The sequence below is a fragment of the Pseudoliparis swirei genome, chromosome 22 (genome assembly GCF_029220125.1).
Source record: "Pseudoliparis swirei isolate HS2019 ecotype Mariana Trench chromosome 22, NWPU_hadal_v1, whole genome shotgun sequence".
NCBI classification, from domain to species: domain Eukaryota; kingdom Metazoa; phylum Chordata; class Actinopteri; order Perciformes; family Liparidae; genus Pseudoliparis; species Pseudoliparis swirei.
In genome coordinates, this window is record NC_079409.1 from 10,331,322 (window position 1) to 10,347,431 (window position 16,110).

A 16,110-nucleotide genomic window follows, 5' to 3' on the forward strand; every position below is an offset into this window, starting at 1 on the left:
TTAGGATTCACACAAGCCAGTTCTTTATCGGAAATGGTTTTATTTAAATATAAATATGTGTACAAAGGTACAAGCAACGATAGCTCATTTTTAGCAAATAAAATTCTTAATACATTATTAAAAGAATGAATAAACAAATGGCAATTAGTTAACAAAAAAAGCATAGTAACTGCATTCAATGATTGATGAACAACTTGGTGAAAAAAATATGTGGACCCAAATAAATCAACCAAGATGGATACATATGTATATAAAGATACAATAGAGCAGCTTACAAGCTGTACATTAAGGCTTATATAAAATATAAAAATAAAGACAAGCGATGATGTTTGCCTCCTCACTTTAAGTGACATTTGTTCTCTCATCAGGCTGTCTGGTAACAGCGTTTTAGACAAATGGCAGTACAGGCATCCATGCTGAAACATCCATGAAGTGGAATGCAACTGGGACAGGTGCAGAAGCCAATGTCTCAAACATGAAATGGACATGAATATAAACGCTGAAGATTTTCACAAGACACATCATTTGCATGCAACAGAGAGAACGTATGGGCTCCGCCATTTGTACAGATACTTAGTGTTTCAGGGTAGTACTGTTTCTTGTAAACATATTGAGACAATTTGATTGAGTTGTAAAACTTGAGTATATGGGTCCATATTAGGACTGCCTTACACGTCTTTCTCCACCTGAGCCTGCTGAAGATGACGCTGCATTCAAGTGTATTTCAAGTTCCAGATTGCCACTATTTTCCAAACCACCACTTATGATTGTTCCGGTAATATCCTCCTCTTCATTTTACAATCAGAAAACAGTACCAGGGGTGGGACAGCAGTAGTCCGCCCCCGTTTTCCCCTATACAATTATCACCATCTTTGGGTTTTCATGGCCTTGTCCATCCCGGTACAACACACAGTTAACGTATAGCCATCCATTACAATGACAGCTAAATTTCACATTTTCTTCATATCTCATTTTCTTGTCCACCGACACGCAACACTGTTGAGTCCAACAAGTGAGAGTTATTATCAGAAGAACCTCCGGGAATATAGCTCAGGCCCAAAGTATTCCACCACTGATTAAACTCTTCATACAGTACAGTGCCTGTAGCACTTGTTGGTCAGTAGAGCGAGTCTGTTGTGCACAATGGTGTGTCTGTCTCTGTGGATAGCTCGGTCTTTTGTGGATGATAGAGACACAAATGTGCTTAGAATTCCTTTCGCATGCCGACAAAACACCAAATGACAGACAACAATAGGTTGTCCGTGATTTTTTTTTTTCCTGAAATATGTCTTAGCTTGAAATGTCTTTCAAAGTAGTTGAGAGGTCTTGTTTAACATTGAATGTTAACACACAAAGTAAACTCTGAAAGGCAGGTAAACAGCTCCCCCAGTCATTTTGGACACCCAAATTCTGGAGATGCATTTGATTTATTTTGTAGTTGGCGCTGGCACAGAGACAGAATATGTCCACAGGTTTGGGTGGTCATCGTGTAGAGATAACCTGGTGAGGTATCGCACTGTAATCATAGGTTTGACTTGAACATCACAATCTGCTGAATTCTCCAGCTCAGGAGCTCTACAGATCCCGCCATCCATCACAACAAATAAAGGTTGGTTATCCTATCACCCCCATAAATCGCATGACTCTCCAAATACTGTCCAAACATGTCCTCGAAGGACCGTTGGAGTAAGGTAAGTCTCTGTTTACGTTAGTCCAGCCACACGTGTTTGATGGTTATCTGCTCCTGTACGCTCCCTTTTTTTCTCAACTCTTTTGTCCAGTCAGACATGCGTCTGCATACGTTGTGAAGGCCGGCCATAGTCAGACTGCTGGGAGGATACTTGTGAAGAGGCATAAGAGAAGCGAGACGAGCTGGACACCTTGCTGGCCTGATCCGATTGGTCACACGCGTCCACCTTCTCATAGGAAGCGGGCTTAACATAGCTGGTGAAGGCGCGACCGTAGGTAGCAGGCAGGTAAGCAGAGCCGCTGTAGAGGGGATCAGTGGGATAAATGCTGGCCGGCTGGGCGGGCTGCTGTTGCTGGGCAGCTTGCTGCTGCTCATATGCGGTTCTGCCTGCTGTGGTGGTTGCATATCGGTGGGAGAAGTCATAGACACGAGGCTGGGTGCCCTGCTGACCATAGACAGGGCTGGGGGAGGGCAGCTGCGAAGGAGTGTAGACTGGCCGAGTGTTGGGCACGTATTCAGAGAATCCACTGCTGCGGATATGGCGGTCTTCATGGCCACGGACATTGTAGTAGCCGTTGGTGGGGTCCTGTGAGAAGGAAAATAAAAGCATGAACTCTGCATAGTTGAGCTTTGTGTATAATGGATGAAAACAATGCATTCCAGCTAAACTGACCGTTTCTTCAAAAGTCTTTCAGTTTTACCTTGATGTCCGATCTCTCATCCTCCTCCTCTTCCAGGAGGTCGCTGTGTTCTGTGCGCGATGTCCCAGGAGACTCGCTGCTGTTCGGTGCCTGAGGGAAGACCAAGCATATTTGAAGGATTACTTGGCTGAGCCTCACTTGAATAAGAGCAAAAACAAAGCTGAGCATTACATTGCAGTGTTATGGAGAATGTTCTACATGGCATACAAAGACGGGGCTCAAAGAAATTCACCATGGGCTCTTTGACATCCTCCTCATCGTCATTGCCACGTGTAGCGTTGTGATCACTGTGAACAATCTGAACTCTGATGTCACTTTTGGAAAGACGAGTGCACCTTTTACCTGTGGGGATTGTAAGGAAAAAGAACGTTACTTGGAATTACCAGGCAGACTTGTACATCAAAATGGACATAACAAATTAAATGTATTCACAGGGGAAACGGCTCGAAAACTGAACAGAAACTGTTCAATTTCCGGCTCACAAATGAAAAGGACTTTAATGTGTTTGATTTGAAGAATTGGCTGTTGACCCTCTCGCCCATACTAACCATTGAGCTCACCTTTGCCTGTGTGCCTGCAGCAGAGGGAGACCAGAGTGATGACACAGATGAGCAGGACACAGCCTCCACCCACTGCTCCACCAACAATTATCAACATAGGCAGGGCTTCTGCAACAAAACCAGTGGAAGGAAGCGGGTGGGGGTAGATGGTTGTCAAGAGAAGGAGAGGGATGAAATGAGAGATAGTAGAACATACGCGTCAGTTCAAGAACGTGCAGATCTGAGCAAAAGAAAGAAAGACATCCATTAATTTGTCTTGCTAATCCCAGACACGTCGTTGCCTATACAAAGTCATCTGCGGTGAGCTCCGGCCTGCTCACAGCTAGCGTATGCTCATGCGGGCAATCCAGCATCCCACAGCCTGGCTATTGTCTCTAATTTCTCTAGAATAAGGGTACCAAGGCCTGACATGCAATGAAGCAACAGACAGTAATCTAATTAGAGATTCCAGGAGATACCGCTGCCCATTCCTCTGCTACGTTGATTTAAATTACTGGCGAGGACCTTCTTTTTGGTGTCTGCTGCAACAAAGGCTTGCTGTACTTCTGCCTAATTTTAAGATCACTGAAAGCAACTGCAGCCTAAAATGCTTAATTTGGCTCTGAGACAGAGATATTGGATATGAGTCCAACTGCAAATGCATATAGCTTCCTCTAATTTACTTTTGTCCCCAATCAATATCTATGCTATGGAGCAAACATATTCATTAAAGGAACCATCTGCTGATTAAATCACATTGATTAAAGGAGTATAGTGTAGTTAAGATAACCACAAGACAGGAGGGCTGATTTCTCCTACTCTTGCCGCCTTCACATCAAGGGTTGAGAGTATAATTTTCACTCTGGTGGGGATTAATACTGCTGTTGGTGTGTACCTTGCTCCTTCAGTGTGACCAGAGCGGTGCCGGTGCCGAAGCGGTTCCAAGCGGTGCAGTTGTAGCGCAGCTGGAAATCCTGTGCCAGAGTCTCTGACAGCACCAGGGTGGACAGGACGCCATGGTCGCTGATCACTGTCTGCACTGAGTAACGGCCGGAGGAACCAGAAGACAGGCTCATGTCTCCAAAGGTCCACACCTGTCGAGAGAAGCGGGAGAAAAGACGGCAGGGAGTAAGTCACATTTCTATGAGGAATTGTCACCGTTGGGCGAAGCAGAGGCCGGCCCGGCTGTTTATTCTTAGAGCCCGGACTGCCGCCGACTGTAAAACGGTTTCTCTCTCTGTTCTGCTTTCTCTCTTCCGACCTCTAAGGCTCACAGGCTCACGTTTAAGTCGCCTCCCACGTCTGCCCTGCAGGTGTGGCCTGCGTTAGGTAGCTGCACTATGAAATAAGGCTCCTCCCTGCTGTCTCTAGTGCAGGGCCAGCAGGGCACCTGTCTCTCACTCCTCCTCATATCCTAATTATCCTCTCACTGCCCAGCGTACGTTCAGCAGTTCAACGGGGTCAGTCGGCTAAGGGATGCCTCTTGGGGCCGCTAATTGAATAGAGTTTGACTGAAACCTCCAGGAAGCCGGTCTCCCACAGATCCCTGAACTCGACTGCCTTTCCAGTCAATGTCGCAGCAATTACAGCTGTGAATATGTGTGTGTATGTGTTTGTCAGCGTGCGAGGTGTTTGGGACGTGTTGGTGCAAAAGGGTGAAGGTGAGGTCAGGGGTAAAGATGCACTGACCGATCGCTCTGATGCGTGTGTGTGTGTGGCTGGGAGGAACACGGAGGTTGTAAGATCCCAAGCACAAGGAAATGACGCACAATACAAATAACAGGGCTCACTTACAATCTTATCAGGCGTGGGGCTGCTTCCCACCCAGCACTCCAGCTTGCCCTTGGAGTGCTTGACAGCATGCTGCGTGGCGTCCACTGTGATGATAGGTGGGCCTGGAGTGAGGAAGAAAGAAATGCAGAGTGAGCAGAGCAGAGAAATGAAGAAAGAAAAAAATAATTTTTTAAATATTGACTAATGCTAAATTTGTTAGATATATACATTTGTATGCTACTTATCCAACACATAAGTGCGAACATTACAAGCAACTGTGTACACTCTGAAAAGAAGCCACTCACCATTTACGGTTAGAGTGACATCTCTTTCCGCGACTCCAATTCGAGGTACGATGGCCTTGCAGGTGTATGTTCCCGCATCCTCCTGGGAAACAGCCTTCAGCTGCAAGGTGTTGCCATTACTGAGCACCTAGTGAGGAATCCAGAGAGACAAGTGAGAAGTGTGTGAGAGAGAGAGAGAGAGAGAAGGAGCGAGAGAAAACGAGAAAAAACGACAGAAAACGAGGCAGCGGGGAGAAGAGGCAGACAAAGCAAACCGGGACTTATATCAGTGGCCCACTCATTGTGGAGGCAGCACAGAGGTGGGCTGACCATTGTAACAAATGCTGGTGGTTTGAGTTTAATTTCATTGTGAAGAGCTTTAATCACAGCATTAAGCACTCCAGCCAGCGCTGAATGGCCGTGCTGCTGGGGAGATTGTTGTAATTAAACAGTGGGTACAGAACGCAGCGCACTTTGGTGAGTGGGCCTTAGCCTTTGGAGCTGCTACACTCACTCACTCCTTAGCTCATTGATCCTGTCATTCCATCAAGCTGTGATTAATCCATTTACCCCCACTCTGTCCTCCTCCCTCCCTCCCTCCTTCCCTTCCTCCCTCTCTCCATTTTTTTATTTATTTCAACACACTTATGGAGTAACCCAATTATTCCACTACTTGTAGCTGTGTGAGGGACAGTGGCAGTGGGTGGATTAGAAAAATGCCCGTGTTTTTCCCTCCGCGGAGCTGAAAGCGTTCACTCTAGGAAATGACAGCATCGCTTACGCCATCCTGCAGCATTCCTCAGTGGAGGTGTTTTCTCCAGCACCGTCTCAGAAAGTGTATTAGGAGAGAAGCTCCTATGAGATGTGTGACAGTGGGCTGAAAGACCTTTACTAAGATGATGTAAGTGAAGGTGGAAATGTCTCATTTAATCTAACAACAAAATGGACCGTGGAAATGGATACTCAGGTGCAGCCTTTTCAACGGCAGGAATGCTGCTTTGAAAGTTGCTGCATGTGTTGTAATACTGTGAGTTTAAACCACAGCTTGACTGGTTGACTGATTGATTGAATAATTTGATTTATGACAGCATGTCATGTGCCCTGATGATGCTGTATGAAACTGTCAGTGGACAGACAGTTTTCTGCCAGAGGCTTTAGCCCTCAGGGAGCAACGAGAGAGGAGGTGTTGAAGATTCAGCCATAAAAAGAACGTTTGGTGGAAATGTGTGAGGATTTCATGCCTCAAGGCCAGATATGAATGTTTCTCTCTGGAGGGATGGTGTTGAAGCTTTACCACTAAGTTAAGGTGGTGACCAGTGTTTGTTGCCTTACCACGCTTGAGCCCTGCTTGGTCCAGGCCAGGGTGAGAGGAGGGTTTCCAGTCCATGCACAAGTAAAGGCTGCATCCATCCCTATATCCACCGTCATTGGCTTCGGCTCCGACAGCAGTCTGGGGCCGACTAGGGCGAAGCGACACAGACGGTCACAGTAAATAAGAGGCTGCTTTTATATTAACAGACCTTGAGAAAAGTGCAACACACAGTGCTTAGTCTGACTGAAATGAATGTTTGCCTGAAGTTTAACTCACATTGGACATCGACCAGGGTGCTGACATTGGTGCTGCCCACAGAGTTGGACACCTCACAGGACACGGGGTCTGTGAAGTAAGAGTAGTCCACTGTCACCTCAAGGCTGTCCCCATTTGCCTCCGAGATGGGAACTCCTCCTTTCGACCACCTGGGACAGATGAATGATCACATTATACAGTCGCATTATTTCACGGAGGGTACTCAGCCATGCGTATCAAAGTGGTTATTAGCCGATTCATGGCTTGTGCCAATCACAATCAAACGGGGCCAGTCAAGCAGCCCATTTAACCCAATGAATCTACCAAGCACTTGGATGCTTGGACTGCTTTTTTCTGAATGACATATTTACTGTGGTTGGCATGTTAGCAGTATATAATGTCTCGAAGTAGCCGCACGGTTTTGCTGTATCATCATTTTAGACTGCGGTCGATAAACAATGAGATTAAAATGTAGGATGGATACCTGTATCCAGTGATTTCAGGATTGGCCGAAGCAGAGCAGATGAAGAGAACCTTAGCTCCCTCAGTCACAGTCTGAGGCTGGACTGATAGAGTCACTGAAGGAGGGTCTGTGAAAAGGGAAACCTTTATGTTACTGACACAAATTGGATTTAGTAATGGTATTGGCACCACACACATTTTAACAGTGCAACAGAATCGAATGGGCTTTCCAGATGACTGTGCCTAGCATGCACTCTGCTACTGCGTTGCAATATGTTGGTGGTCTGTATAGGAAAGCTGAAGCTGGGACACTCACGCTGGACATTGATAGTGATCGATGTCTGTCGTCCAGCTGGGGCAGCTAGGTTAAGAACCCTGCAGGTGTAGGTGCGTCCAGAGTCGCTATCCTCAGGAACGATTGGAAGCATACTGACAGCTGCCTCCTTCTTTCCATCCTTAAGCAGAGTCTGTAGAGTTGCACAAAAGCTGTTAAATTCTCCTGTACATCCTATCAACAGTTTACAACAAGCTATGCTTTTATATAGAGACTCCGTTACAATCGAGCCCAACAGAGCATCAGCTCAATGGCACACAAGCAAGTCACCGAACCACCAAGGAATATCTCTATGACACTGCAGGTCTTATTTTTTCTTGTGGTAGGCGTTAAAATTGTCATCCCGTTCTTGGCATGGTTGTTAAATCATATATTTTATGGTGCAGCAGGGGATATTCTGCTGTTCCCACATTTCTGAGAGTGTTCCCCGTCAGTGCTCCTTGTTTGTCATCATCTTTTAAATCTATTTACTGCTCACAGAAATCAATACGCCTAAGTGAGGAAAGGTGTAGATTCTGAGGATATGGCTCACTGCTCTCTCCCTTTCTCCCTCTCTTCCTCACACACACACACACACACACGGGAAGGGAAACAAAACTGTGATGCCCGAGAGGCCCGTGTGTTTGGTTTTTGTCGGTGGTGACAGTGAGGAAGAAGTGTCACACATCTTAGGAAGGGAGCAAGGGCAAACTGAGATTTTTTCCCGGACAGCCAAATCAATGGACTCAGGCTTTCACTTCCTCAGCCAGACACAGAAAAAGCACTTTATGCTCGATCAAATCACATCATTTCCTGACACCACCCCTTTCTAAGACAAAGCTTTATCTGCCCCCAGTCTCATTTCTTAATGTTGGAAATAATCTCTGCTTTTCTCAAAGCCATCCTACTCGTTAATATTCTTTTTTTCACGTATTCTTCTTTTCCCCTCCTCCCGCCTCCAACCCTCTTCCCTCCCTTCTCACTGCAGGCTCTCGCCTCCTTAAATGTGGCGATTAGCATCGTTTATCGTGGTCAGAGAGCATGAAAAATGTGACACTTTCCCAGCCGTGGCTGGCTTACGCTCCGGCGCACCCCCATTGTGTTTCTGCATTGTTGTGGGTTATTTCTTCTCTGCGGAAACTCTACTGTATGAAACACTCATGCCTGTCTGAGCTTTGGCATGCTCCAGTTATGCTGTAGTGTCGCTGCATTAGGGAGCAAAGGGTGGGGGGGGGGGGGTTAGCGAATGGGGGAGAGGGGAGGCAGAGGAGGGAGAGTGGGAGGGGGTGTCAGGCAAGAGTGAGAATGGGAGGGGGACTGCACAGAGTGAGCAAAGAAATTGTGTGAGAGATGGGTGGTGATAGAAAAAAAAAACTGTGAGACCATGGAAGGGAGATATGAAAAATAAAAAGAAGAGTATCCCTCGGAGAAAATAGACCTGATTTGAATCGCTTTGCATTCATTTCCGCGCACTGTTGCGTGTTGTAATAGTGTCTGGTTGTTAGTGTTTGAATAATAATGCATAGATGTGTTCTCACTGTACCTTGGAATAAATTGCCGTCTCCATGACCTCTCCATCTCTGTACCAGGTGATCTCAGCAGCGGGTTTGGCCCCTGAGGCTCTGCAGGTGAGATTGTGTGGTGTGTGGGCCTTCAGACGTACAACGGGGCCGCCCTCCACCACAGGGTCGGAAGGAGGAACTGTAAAGCAGAACAAACACACCACTCAAAACTAAATAACAAACTCATTACAGCTCCAGGCCAGCACAAAGCCACAAAGAGGCCATACTGTTATTGAGCTCGCTGTTGCTCTTAGCTCAACATCAATACATCGCAACAGGAAAAGAGGCAAACAATATCTTCTCATGGCCGTGTGTTCGTTTAAACAAGGTGTAGTTTCAGACAAGAGAAAAGACAGAACAGTTTTCATTTGGAACAAAAACAGACTCAACCACATTTATTTTCTTTCTTGGGACTAGCATTATTACTCTATTTGCTCTTACTGTTGCAGAGTGATGTTTCAACTGAATTGCTTATTTGTTCATTTATTTGCATGGTTTCGCTCGCACCACAGGCAAGCCAGGCGTGCCACCCCTGATGAAGGCGTCTGTCTCCCCAACCAATATGAGAAGGCGTAAACATGGGGTTTGTGCTGGCCTTTCTCGCTCCCTCCACCGAACCAATTTCACTGTGTGTATCTGAATTGTCAGAGGTCCTTCCGCTTCCGCAACACGGACACTAATGGAAACCGAGTGCTAGGTGATTTTAATTTCCATGCCGATTCCCCTGACTGCACTCCTGCCGTTGACTCCTTTGACTGTGCAGGATTGCTTTGGTCTCATCTGGCCACATTGATTTTACACACACGAGCGCGCTCGTGCATGCGCCCACACACACACACACACACACACACACACACACACACACACAGGTGTGTGGACCCCATCGCTTTTTAACACCCTTATGTCCAAGCGTAAACATAAACCACAAGTTCTGAGCAAATCACCTGATTTCCTTTCTATATTTATGAAATGCATATAATGTTTATGAATCAGCAGATGCGGTCTTTCAGACTGCATTAAATGTGAAAGTGGCAGTTTCATCAACTTTGCCGGCTGCCTCCACACGGGTATCTGTAGCAGTGCGTGGGCATGTGGTGAGGGCAGTGCTTTGTGCTGCTTTGTACAGCGTTGACAGGGACACTAGACACAGAAAGGTGGGCTGATGAACACGGGCGAGCTTTCTCAACCTATTCCTTTAGTTGAAATGTTCCTACATGTTGCTGCTTGCCTTTCCATAACAACCCTGTCAGTACCGCTGTCATGAACTCAGACTGCACACCTTGAAAGGAACGGCTAGATTCACGGACAACGGGCTCTGTGGTGAAAGCTTTGCATTGTGTTTTGGCTTAAGCTGCTGAACTAATGAATACCTCTGTACGTTTTCCCTTATCTCTCTATAAGACTTTCATTAAGTTGAGTATGGACAATTGCCGGGACACGCTAATAGAATGATGTTCCTTTGCATGCCACCAGATGCCAGCAGTGCGTTGCCAATTCCGATTCCCACAGGACTTGGCCCTCGACCCCCTCCCACCTCCCCCTCCACCTCTGAACGTCTGTGTGAAGAAGTAGATCACTCACATCATGTTAATGTAAAAAAAACGCCTCGCTGTTGACAAATGTTGTGGCTCACTGTAAAATGTGCTAACTGTGCAGATCCTGACTTCCAAGTGACTAAGCAAGTCATTTGTGACTGCAGCAATCACATTATCCAAGACATCCACAGTCTTGATTATTGCTCCTGAGAGCAGAGTGTTTTTTTCTTTCTAGATAAATCTCTTGGCTGAGCCTTGCCTGGTTTGAATTATACTTTCAGGACTTGATTTAAACCGGGAAACTAAATTTAAAATGAGGTTATCTTTTGCGCTGTGATAAGAGACTGTTTATGAATCGCTAATTTAACAGTTTAACAGTTTATTTTTGTATTTGTCTATTTTGAGAAGTTCTTTAAATAAGATTCCCCTGTGGAGTGTTTGTGTTATTTGTAGATTTGTCTACTTGTTTCTGTGTTTTGTGATGAAGACACTCCCCTGATTGTTCCCAAGCGCTACCAGCCTGCAGGCCTTGGCACGAGGGCTGGCTGTGAGGATCATGCATGAGCTGTGTATCTTACCTAGTACAGTCAGCTTGGCACGATGGGAGCGCAATCCCGCCTGTGTAGCCTGACACTCATACACCGCGTCATCCTCCAACTCTGCCGAATCGATCAGCAAGCTGTGCTCGCCTGATAGCGGGTCGCCCATTAAGGTATACCGCATCCAGCCTGCGTGAAGCCAGCCCAGAGAATAGAGTCAGAGACAAACAAACCACCCAACAACCAACACATAATGATCGTACTATAACATGGACAGATTTGTGCGTCGAACAAAGGAGTGAGAGAAACGTGGCACGGCTCTTAAAAACACCAATGAAAGCATGCAGCCGTTGTGTTTGCGGAGCAGTGTGAGACTGGAAATGCAACACGTGAGAAGGTGTCTGCATGAGGGGTATGTCCTTTAAAGGCAGACACAATGAAGATTGGGTGGCTAAGGTCAAGAGGAAGCCTCTCCACCTTCTCTCTTGTCTGCCACACATTTAAATGTCAGCGCGTGACAAAAGCCAATTGATTATCTACCTTCCTACAAGACCCTTAAAATGCTAAACAACAAATTAAAGTTTGTTGTGCGCAGCAGTAGCCGACCTGTCTGCAGTACATTGTTCTCTAAGCATTCATTTGCGTAAAACTCCAGCGTTTGACATGGAGAGACTTGGTTTCTAATGAGAACTGGCATTGATCGCGGTAAGACGGAGGGAGCTATAAAGCAGTCGAGAGAAGAGAGACATAAAGAAGAAGTCAGTGATAATACCTGGTAGGTCTCTCTCTCCGCCCAGTGCCAGGCCGTCTTTGGTCCACTGTACCATTCCTCGATAACCCACAATGACACAGGGTAGAGTCACCGACTGACCGGATATCACCACCTGGTCCTGGGGTTGCTGGGAGAAGTAGGCTGCTTTGCTGGCCGCTGTAAGAACAGGGGACACAATGTGAATAAACATGTTCTTACAATTCATATTTTCATGACGGTAGCTGGAAAATTCACAAAATATCTATAAAACATATAGGATACTGCTAATGGTATTTCAGATAATTTAATGTAGGTTTCTGCAGTGCCAGCAGAGACGTAGCATGAGAAAAGTAAAACTCGCACTGGAAGGGGTGGAAAAAAATAAGTATGAAAGAAGGCAGACAGGTCTGCTCACTCTCTTCTTTCCATGGCACTTGCTGAGAGAATGCATAACGCCGACATATTTTCTTTTTTTTCCCCCCATGAATGTTGCTTCTAAGAGGAAGCGTCAGCTGTACCTCATAACTTATTTAAGTCTTTCTCGAGACCTTATGGTTATAGCCTATGTTCGCTGACGTGAAGCAAAAACACTTCTGGGGAAGAAAACCCGCCACTCTTTCAGTGTGCTTTTTGTAAAAATGGATGTTAAACAATCAAAACTCCATTAAAGTTCCCGAGGGACCCATTCGTTTAAGCCTGCGGAAAGTCGGCAGAGACACCTGCAGCCGCTCTGCCGTTGTGTTTAAGTGTGGCGCACGATGTCGCTGGCCCGCCTTCACACACATGCAGAAACGCGGCGTGAATACGATTTCACGGTTCCAACTGTTTGTGCCACTATGCTTAAAGATTAAGTATTAGAATCACTCCTGGCAGGGGAGGATGACAAGACTCCAGAGGTAACTAATCCATAGGGGTAGGTGGGAGGAGAGGGAGAGAGGCAGTTGGTTGGTTATCTAAGTGGGGTGTCTGTTTGAGTCAGCAAAGAGGACTTAAAAAAACCTTCAGTCATTCTTCTTCTTGCTTTCTTTGTTGCTTGGTGGAGAATGGAAGGGAAGGGGGACAGAGGAAGATAAAGAGGGGTCTATTCAGGCAGTGCTAAACCCCCCCTGAACTGCTTCTCTTGGTGGGAGCGCTTAAACAGACAGCCCCCCCCCCCTCCCAAGCAAAGAAAGCTGCTGAAAGGAGGGCAACATACGGCGGCCAGAGACGCGCTATTGTCCCCTTGTCCCTCTCTTTTAATAGGCCTCTTCATTTCCAATCAATCCTGCTAAATGCAAGTTTAATAGCTTTTCAATAGCAGCTTTTCCCCCCAGAGGGTAGCTGGGATTTTCTCTCTCTCTCTCACCCCTTTTCTTTTCCCCCGTCTCTTCCCCCACTTCCCCCTTCCCCGCTTCATTCTCTCTGTTTTTTCTTTCTTTTTGAAAGGGGCGCTTCAGAGCTTGTTGGCAGTGTTTATTCTGCACTCAATTATCCACTTCATCTTGGGGTGCACCATGGGCTGAACCCTACCCTTCGCCTCCCCTCTCTCCCTTTGCTCCCTCCTGTCTCTGTCAACCAAAAGCACAATTAGAGCCGCCAAACAGTGAGTTCATCAGGAACGTGAGTGCTCAATGGCTCATACCAATGGGGCTCTCAACAACTGCCTCAAAACCCCCTTTTCACATGCACCCCATTCTTTCTTACTCTCCATCTGGGCCAAAGGAGATGTAAGTAGATAGCTAAACAGAATGAAAGACCTCAAAACAATTCATGTTAGTTCACGAATAATGTTTCCTGTTTCATCATTTTACCAAGCGGCTAAAACAGGTAGGGTGTATGTGTGTCACACACTGTGGATCAAAGGGGGCAATTTGAGAGCATCAATGAGAAGTGAAACATGTTCTAGCTGAGGCTATTAGGCATTTAGTGAAGGCTGGCATTTTCCCTTCAAAAATGCTGTTTTTCACAGTCTGCCTACCTGGCCTTAACATTCCGCCTTTTATGAGCTATAGAAAATGTTCATATGCCTCCCCTTGCAGAGCGAGTTAGAGATGTTCTTCTTTGAAAAACATACATTGCAAATAAGTATCTTGCCCTGAGGATCTAAATGTTTACAATATGTAATCATTCTCTACATTGATTGATTGTTTGGATGAATTACATGCACTGAATTGTTTCTCTTTACCTCACCCACATTCAATTTCTCACGCTCACATATGGCAATTAATGTCACACGCACACACACATATAAATGCAGGCTTACAAATATAGACTACGGACTATGTGCTGTAGCGAATGTCTTCACACCATGTGAGTGATTCATTGCTCTCCAGATTCCTTATTGAAAATGCTCAACAGAACATCTCGAATGGCTAATGACTCGTGCCAGATTCCTTTAATTCCTCCTTGCTGAATTAGACAATTCTTTGACGGTGTATTAGCAGCTTAATTACATGAATACATTTCTGATGGGGAGAGAGGGAGGAACAGAAGCAGACAAAGAAACAGTGGAAGAGAGGCAGTCGGAAGAAGTCGGGAGCTGTGGGTGTGAGGAAGCTATAGTTCTTGATGTGCTGCAGTGCCACATTCACACATGTGTGTGCACACAGACCGCACAACACCATCGCTTTCAGTTGTTTTCACCACACCCAAAATCCGGAGCCTGTCTGTTGGCTGCAATTGAATCACATTCGAAAAGAAGGATGTGAATGCCCCTTGAAATGCGAACATTTCTGCAGTAGATGTGAGTTTATTTACCATGTCGCCTTGAATGTTACGCAGGTAAATATGTGCAGTGCAGATTAGTCGTACCACATGCGGTGTGCTTAATGTTAATTTAAATGCAGTTCAATTTGAGCCCACATCACAACTATTTTTAATATTCCCTCTGTTTCTTACCGTTGCTATGTGTGTGAGTGTGTGTGTGCATGAGTGTTTACGTTCTTTTCCATTCCCCAGAAACAAGGTCAAAACACATTTGGCCTGATATATTTTAATCCAGATTTCTCAAAATGGAATATCATTTCACGCTGTTGGATGCACATGGGGCTAAGTTTATATGTGTGTGTGTGTGTGTGTGTACATCTCTGCCTGACTGTGTGGGCTCAGTCAGTGTGCGTGTGTCTAAAAAATTGCAATGTATGTTTATGTCTGTGTGTGTGTGCCTATTTGAAAGTGTGAAAGTGTGAATGAGTGTGGAGGGCGGGGCAGTGTTAATCGGAACGTGTCAGGCACTGGAGGGCACATTTAGCAGTTATTTTGACACAGTGACTTTGCTCTCTCTGTCACATGGTTGGAGTTCAGTGCAAAGCAGCTTCTCCAACTTGGACACGACCTATTAAAGAGCTTTGCCTCGGCCCTGGCACCGCATGCACTCTCTCTCCTTCATCTGTCAGGAAGAGATGGACAGATGTTCGCAATGATCCGTCCACCACTGGACATCTGCCTTGACAGATTTCGATTGAACCAGTCACTGTGTGTGTGTGTGTGTGTGTGTGTGTGTGTATACTTAGAATGTGTATGGTGTAAGTGCCATCCATGCTAAAGAAAGATAATGGCACTGAAGATGACCTTTCGATAAAATGGGGCTCTCACACACTCTACAGTGCATTTACTACCGAGTCACCACAGCCATATTCTTTCATGACAATTTAGCAATCTGAGTTGGAATTTAAGTATACTCCTTAAATCAACATTTAAAAAATCCGGTCCTTCAAATAAAACATTCAATAAAGTCAAACTCTCTTGCTTGGAACAGCTCAGGCAAAGCTCTATGTCCATTTCTGCGTGTTGTTACAATGACACTCAACTACATGTTCATTCACTCAGAGGCTCTGAGCTGCGTTCGCAGAGAGACCCTATTTTAGTCCTGATTTTATTCCATGTCCTCATTCCAATTCAGTGCAAAGAGTGCAACATCCAGTCCTGTAGGGTCTATAAATAAAAGTGCTCTCAACTTGACTGGACAATTTGCTCTCTGCAGCAATAATTCAAAATGTTACAAAATAGTGCTGCCCTGATATCTACTTTCACTTTTCCCCCTGTGGTGGAGGTAGAATCCTGCAGCTGGCTGGTGTGAGCTTTCCACAATAAGAGTCAGAGAGGAGAAAACGAGAGGGGAAAACCCTGCGTAAAACAAGGCAATTGGCAAAAAAGTGTCACGCTTGGAATAAACAACCCCTTTCCCCAAATGCCATCCATTGTGCCGTGTCTAGATAAGGCTTCTAAATCGGGATGGAAAATGCAAGCTCCATTTCTATCTGTATGGAATTATTATCCCTTTGTTTTGAGTCAGGCTCTTTTGTCTTCCCCTTTCCTGTGTGTGTGTGTGTATGTGTGTGTTCAAAAAGATAGTAGTGCTGATGTAGCTGAACCAAAGGTCCCAAAGGGGACCCTGCACCCCTCTCATGTTTGAT

The 16,110-nt window shown here is 45.7% G+C and overlaps 1 protein-coding gene across 2 annotated transcripts in view; it reads right to left on the minus strand.

Annotated features, from left to right (window-relative positions):
- Positions 1-20: 20 nt before the first annotated feature.
- kirrel3l (kirre like nephrin family adhesion molecule 3, like) overlaps positions 21-16,110 on the minus strand; it is a 32,843-nt gene continuing 16,753 nt past the window's right edge. Inside the window, exons 2-15 of one of the 2 annotated variants that reach the window (XM_056444821.1) lie at positions 11,738-11,893; positions 11,005-11,154; positions 8,873-9,030; positions 7,333-7,483; positions 7,039-7,144; positions 6,576-6,724; positions 6,320-6,447; positions 5,009-5,135; positions 4,725-4,825; positions 3,826-4,024; positions 2,940-3,059; positions 2,624-2,733; positions 2,392-2,481; positions 21-2,276 (exon numbers count right to left, since the gene is read on the minus strand). In XM_056444821.1, coding sequence (XP_056300796.1) covers positions 1,782-2,276; positions 2,392-2,481; positions 2,624-2,733; positions 2,940-3,059; positions 3,826-4,024; positions 4,725-4,825; positions 5,009-5,135; positions 6,320-6,447; positions 6,576-6,724; positions 7,039-7,144; positions 7,333-7,483; positions 8,873-9,030; positions 11,005-11,154; positions 11,738-11,893 — 2,240 coding nt within the window. In that variant the 3' untranslated portion in view covers positions 21-1,781. The remainder of the gene's footprint in view (positions 2,277-2,391; positions 2,482-2,623; positions 2,734-2,939; positions 3,060-3,825; positions 4,025-4,724; positions 4,826-5,008; positions 5,136-6,319; positions 6,448-6,575; positions 6,725-7,038; positions 7,145-7,332; positions 7,484-8,872; positions 9,031-11,004; positions 11,155-11,737; positions 11,894-16,110) is intronic. The other variant, XM_056444822.1, reaches the window with a different exon arrangement.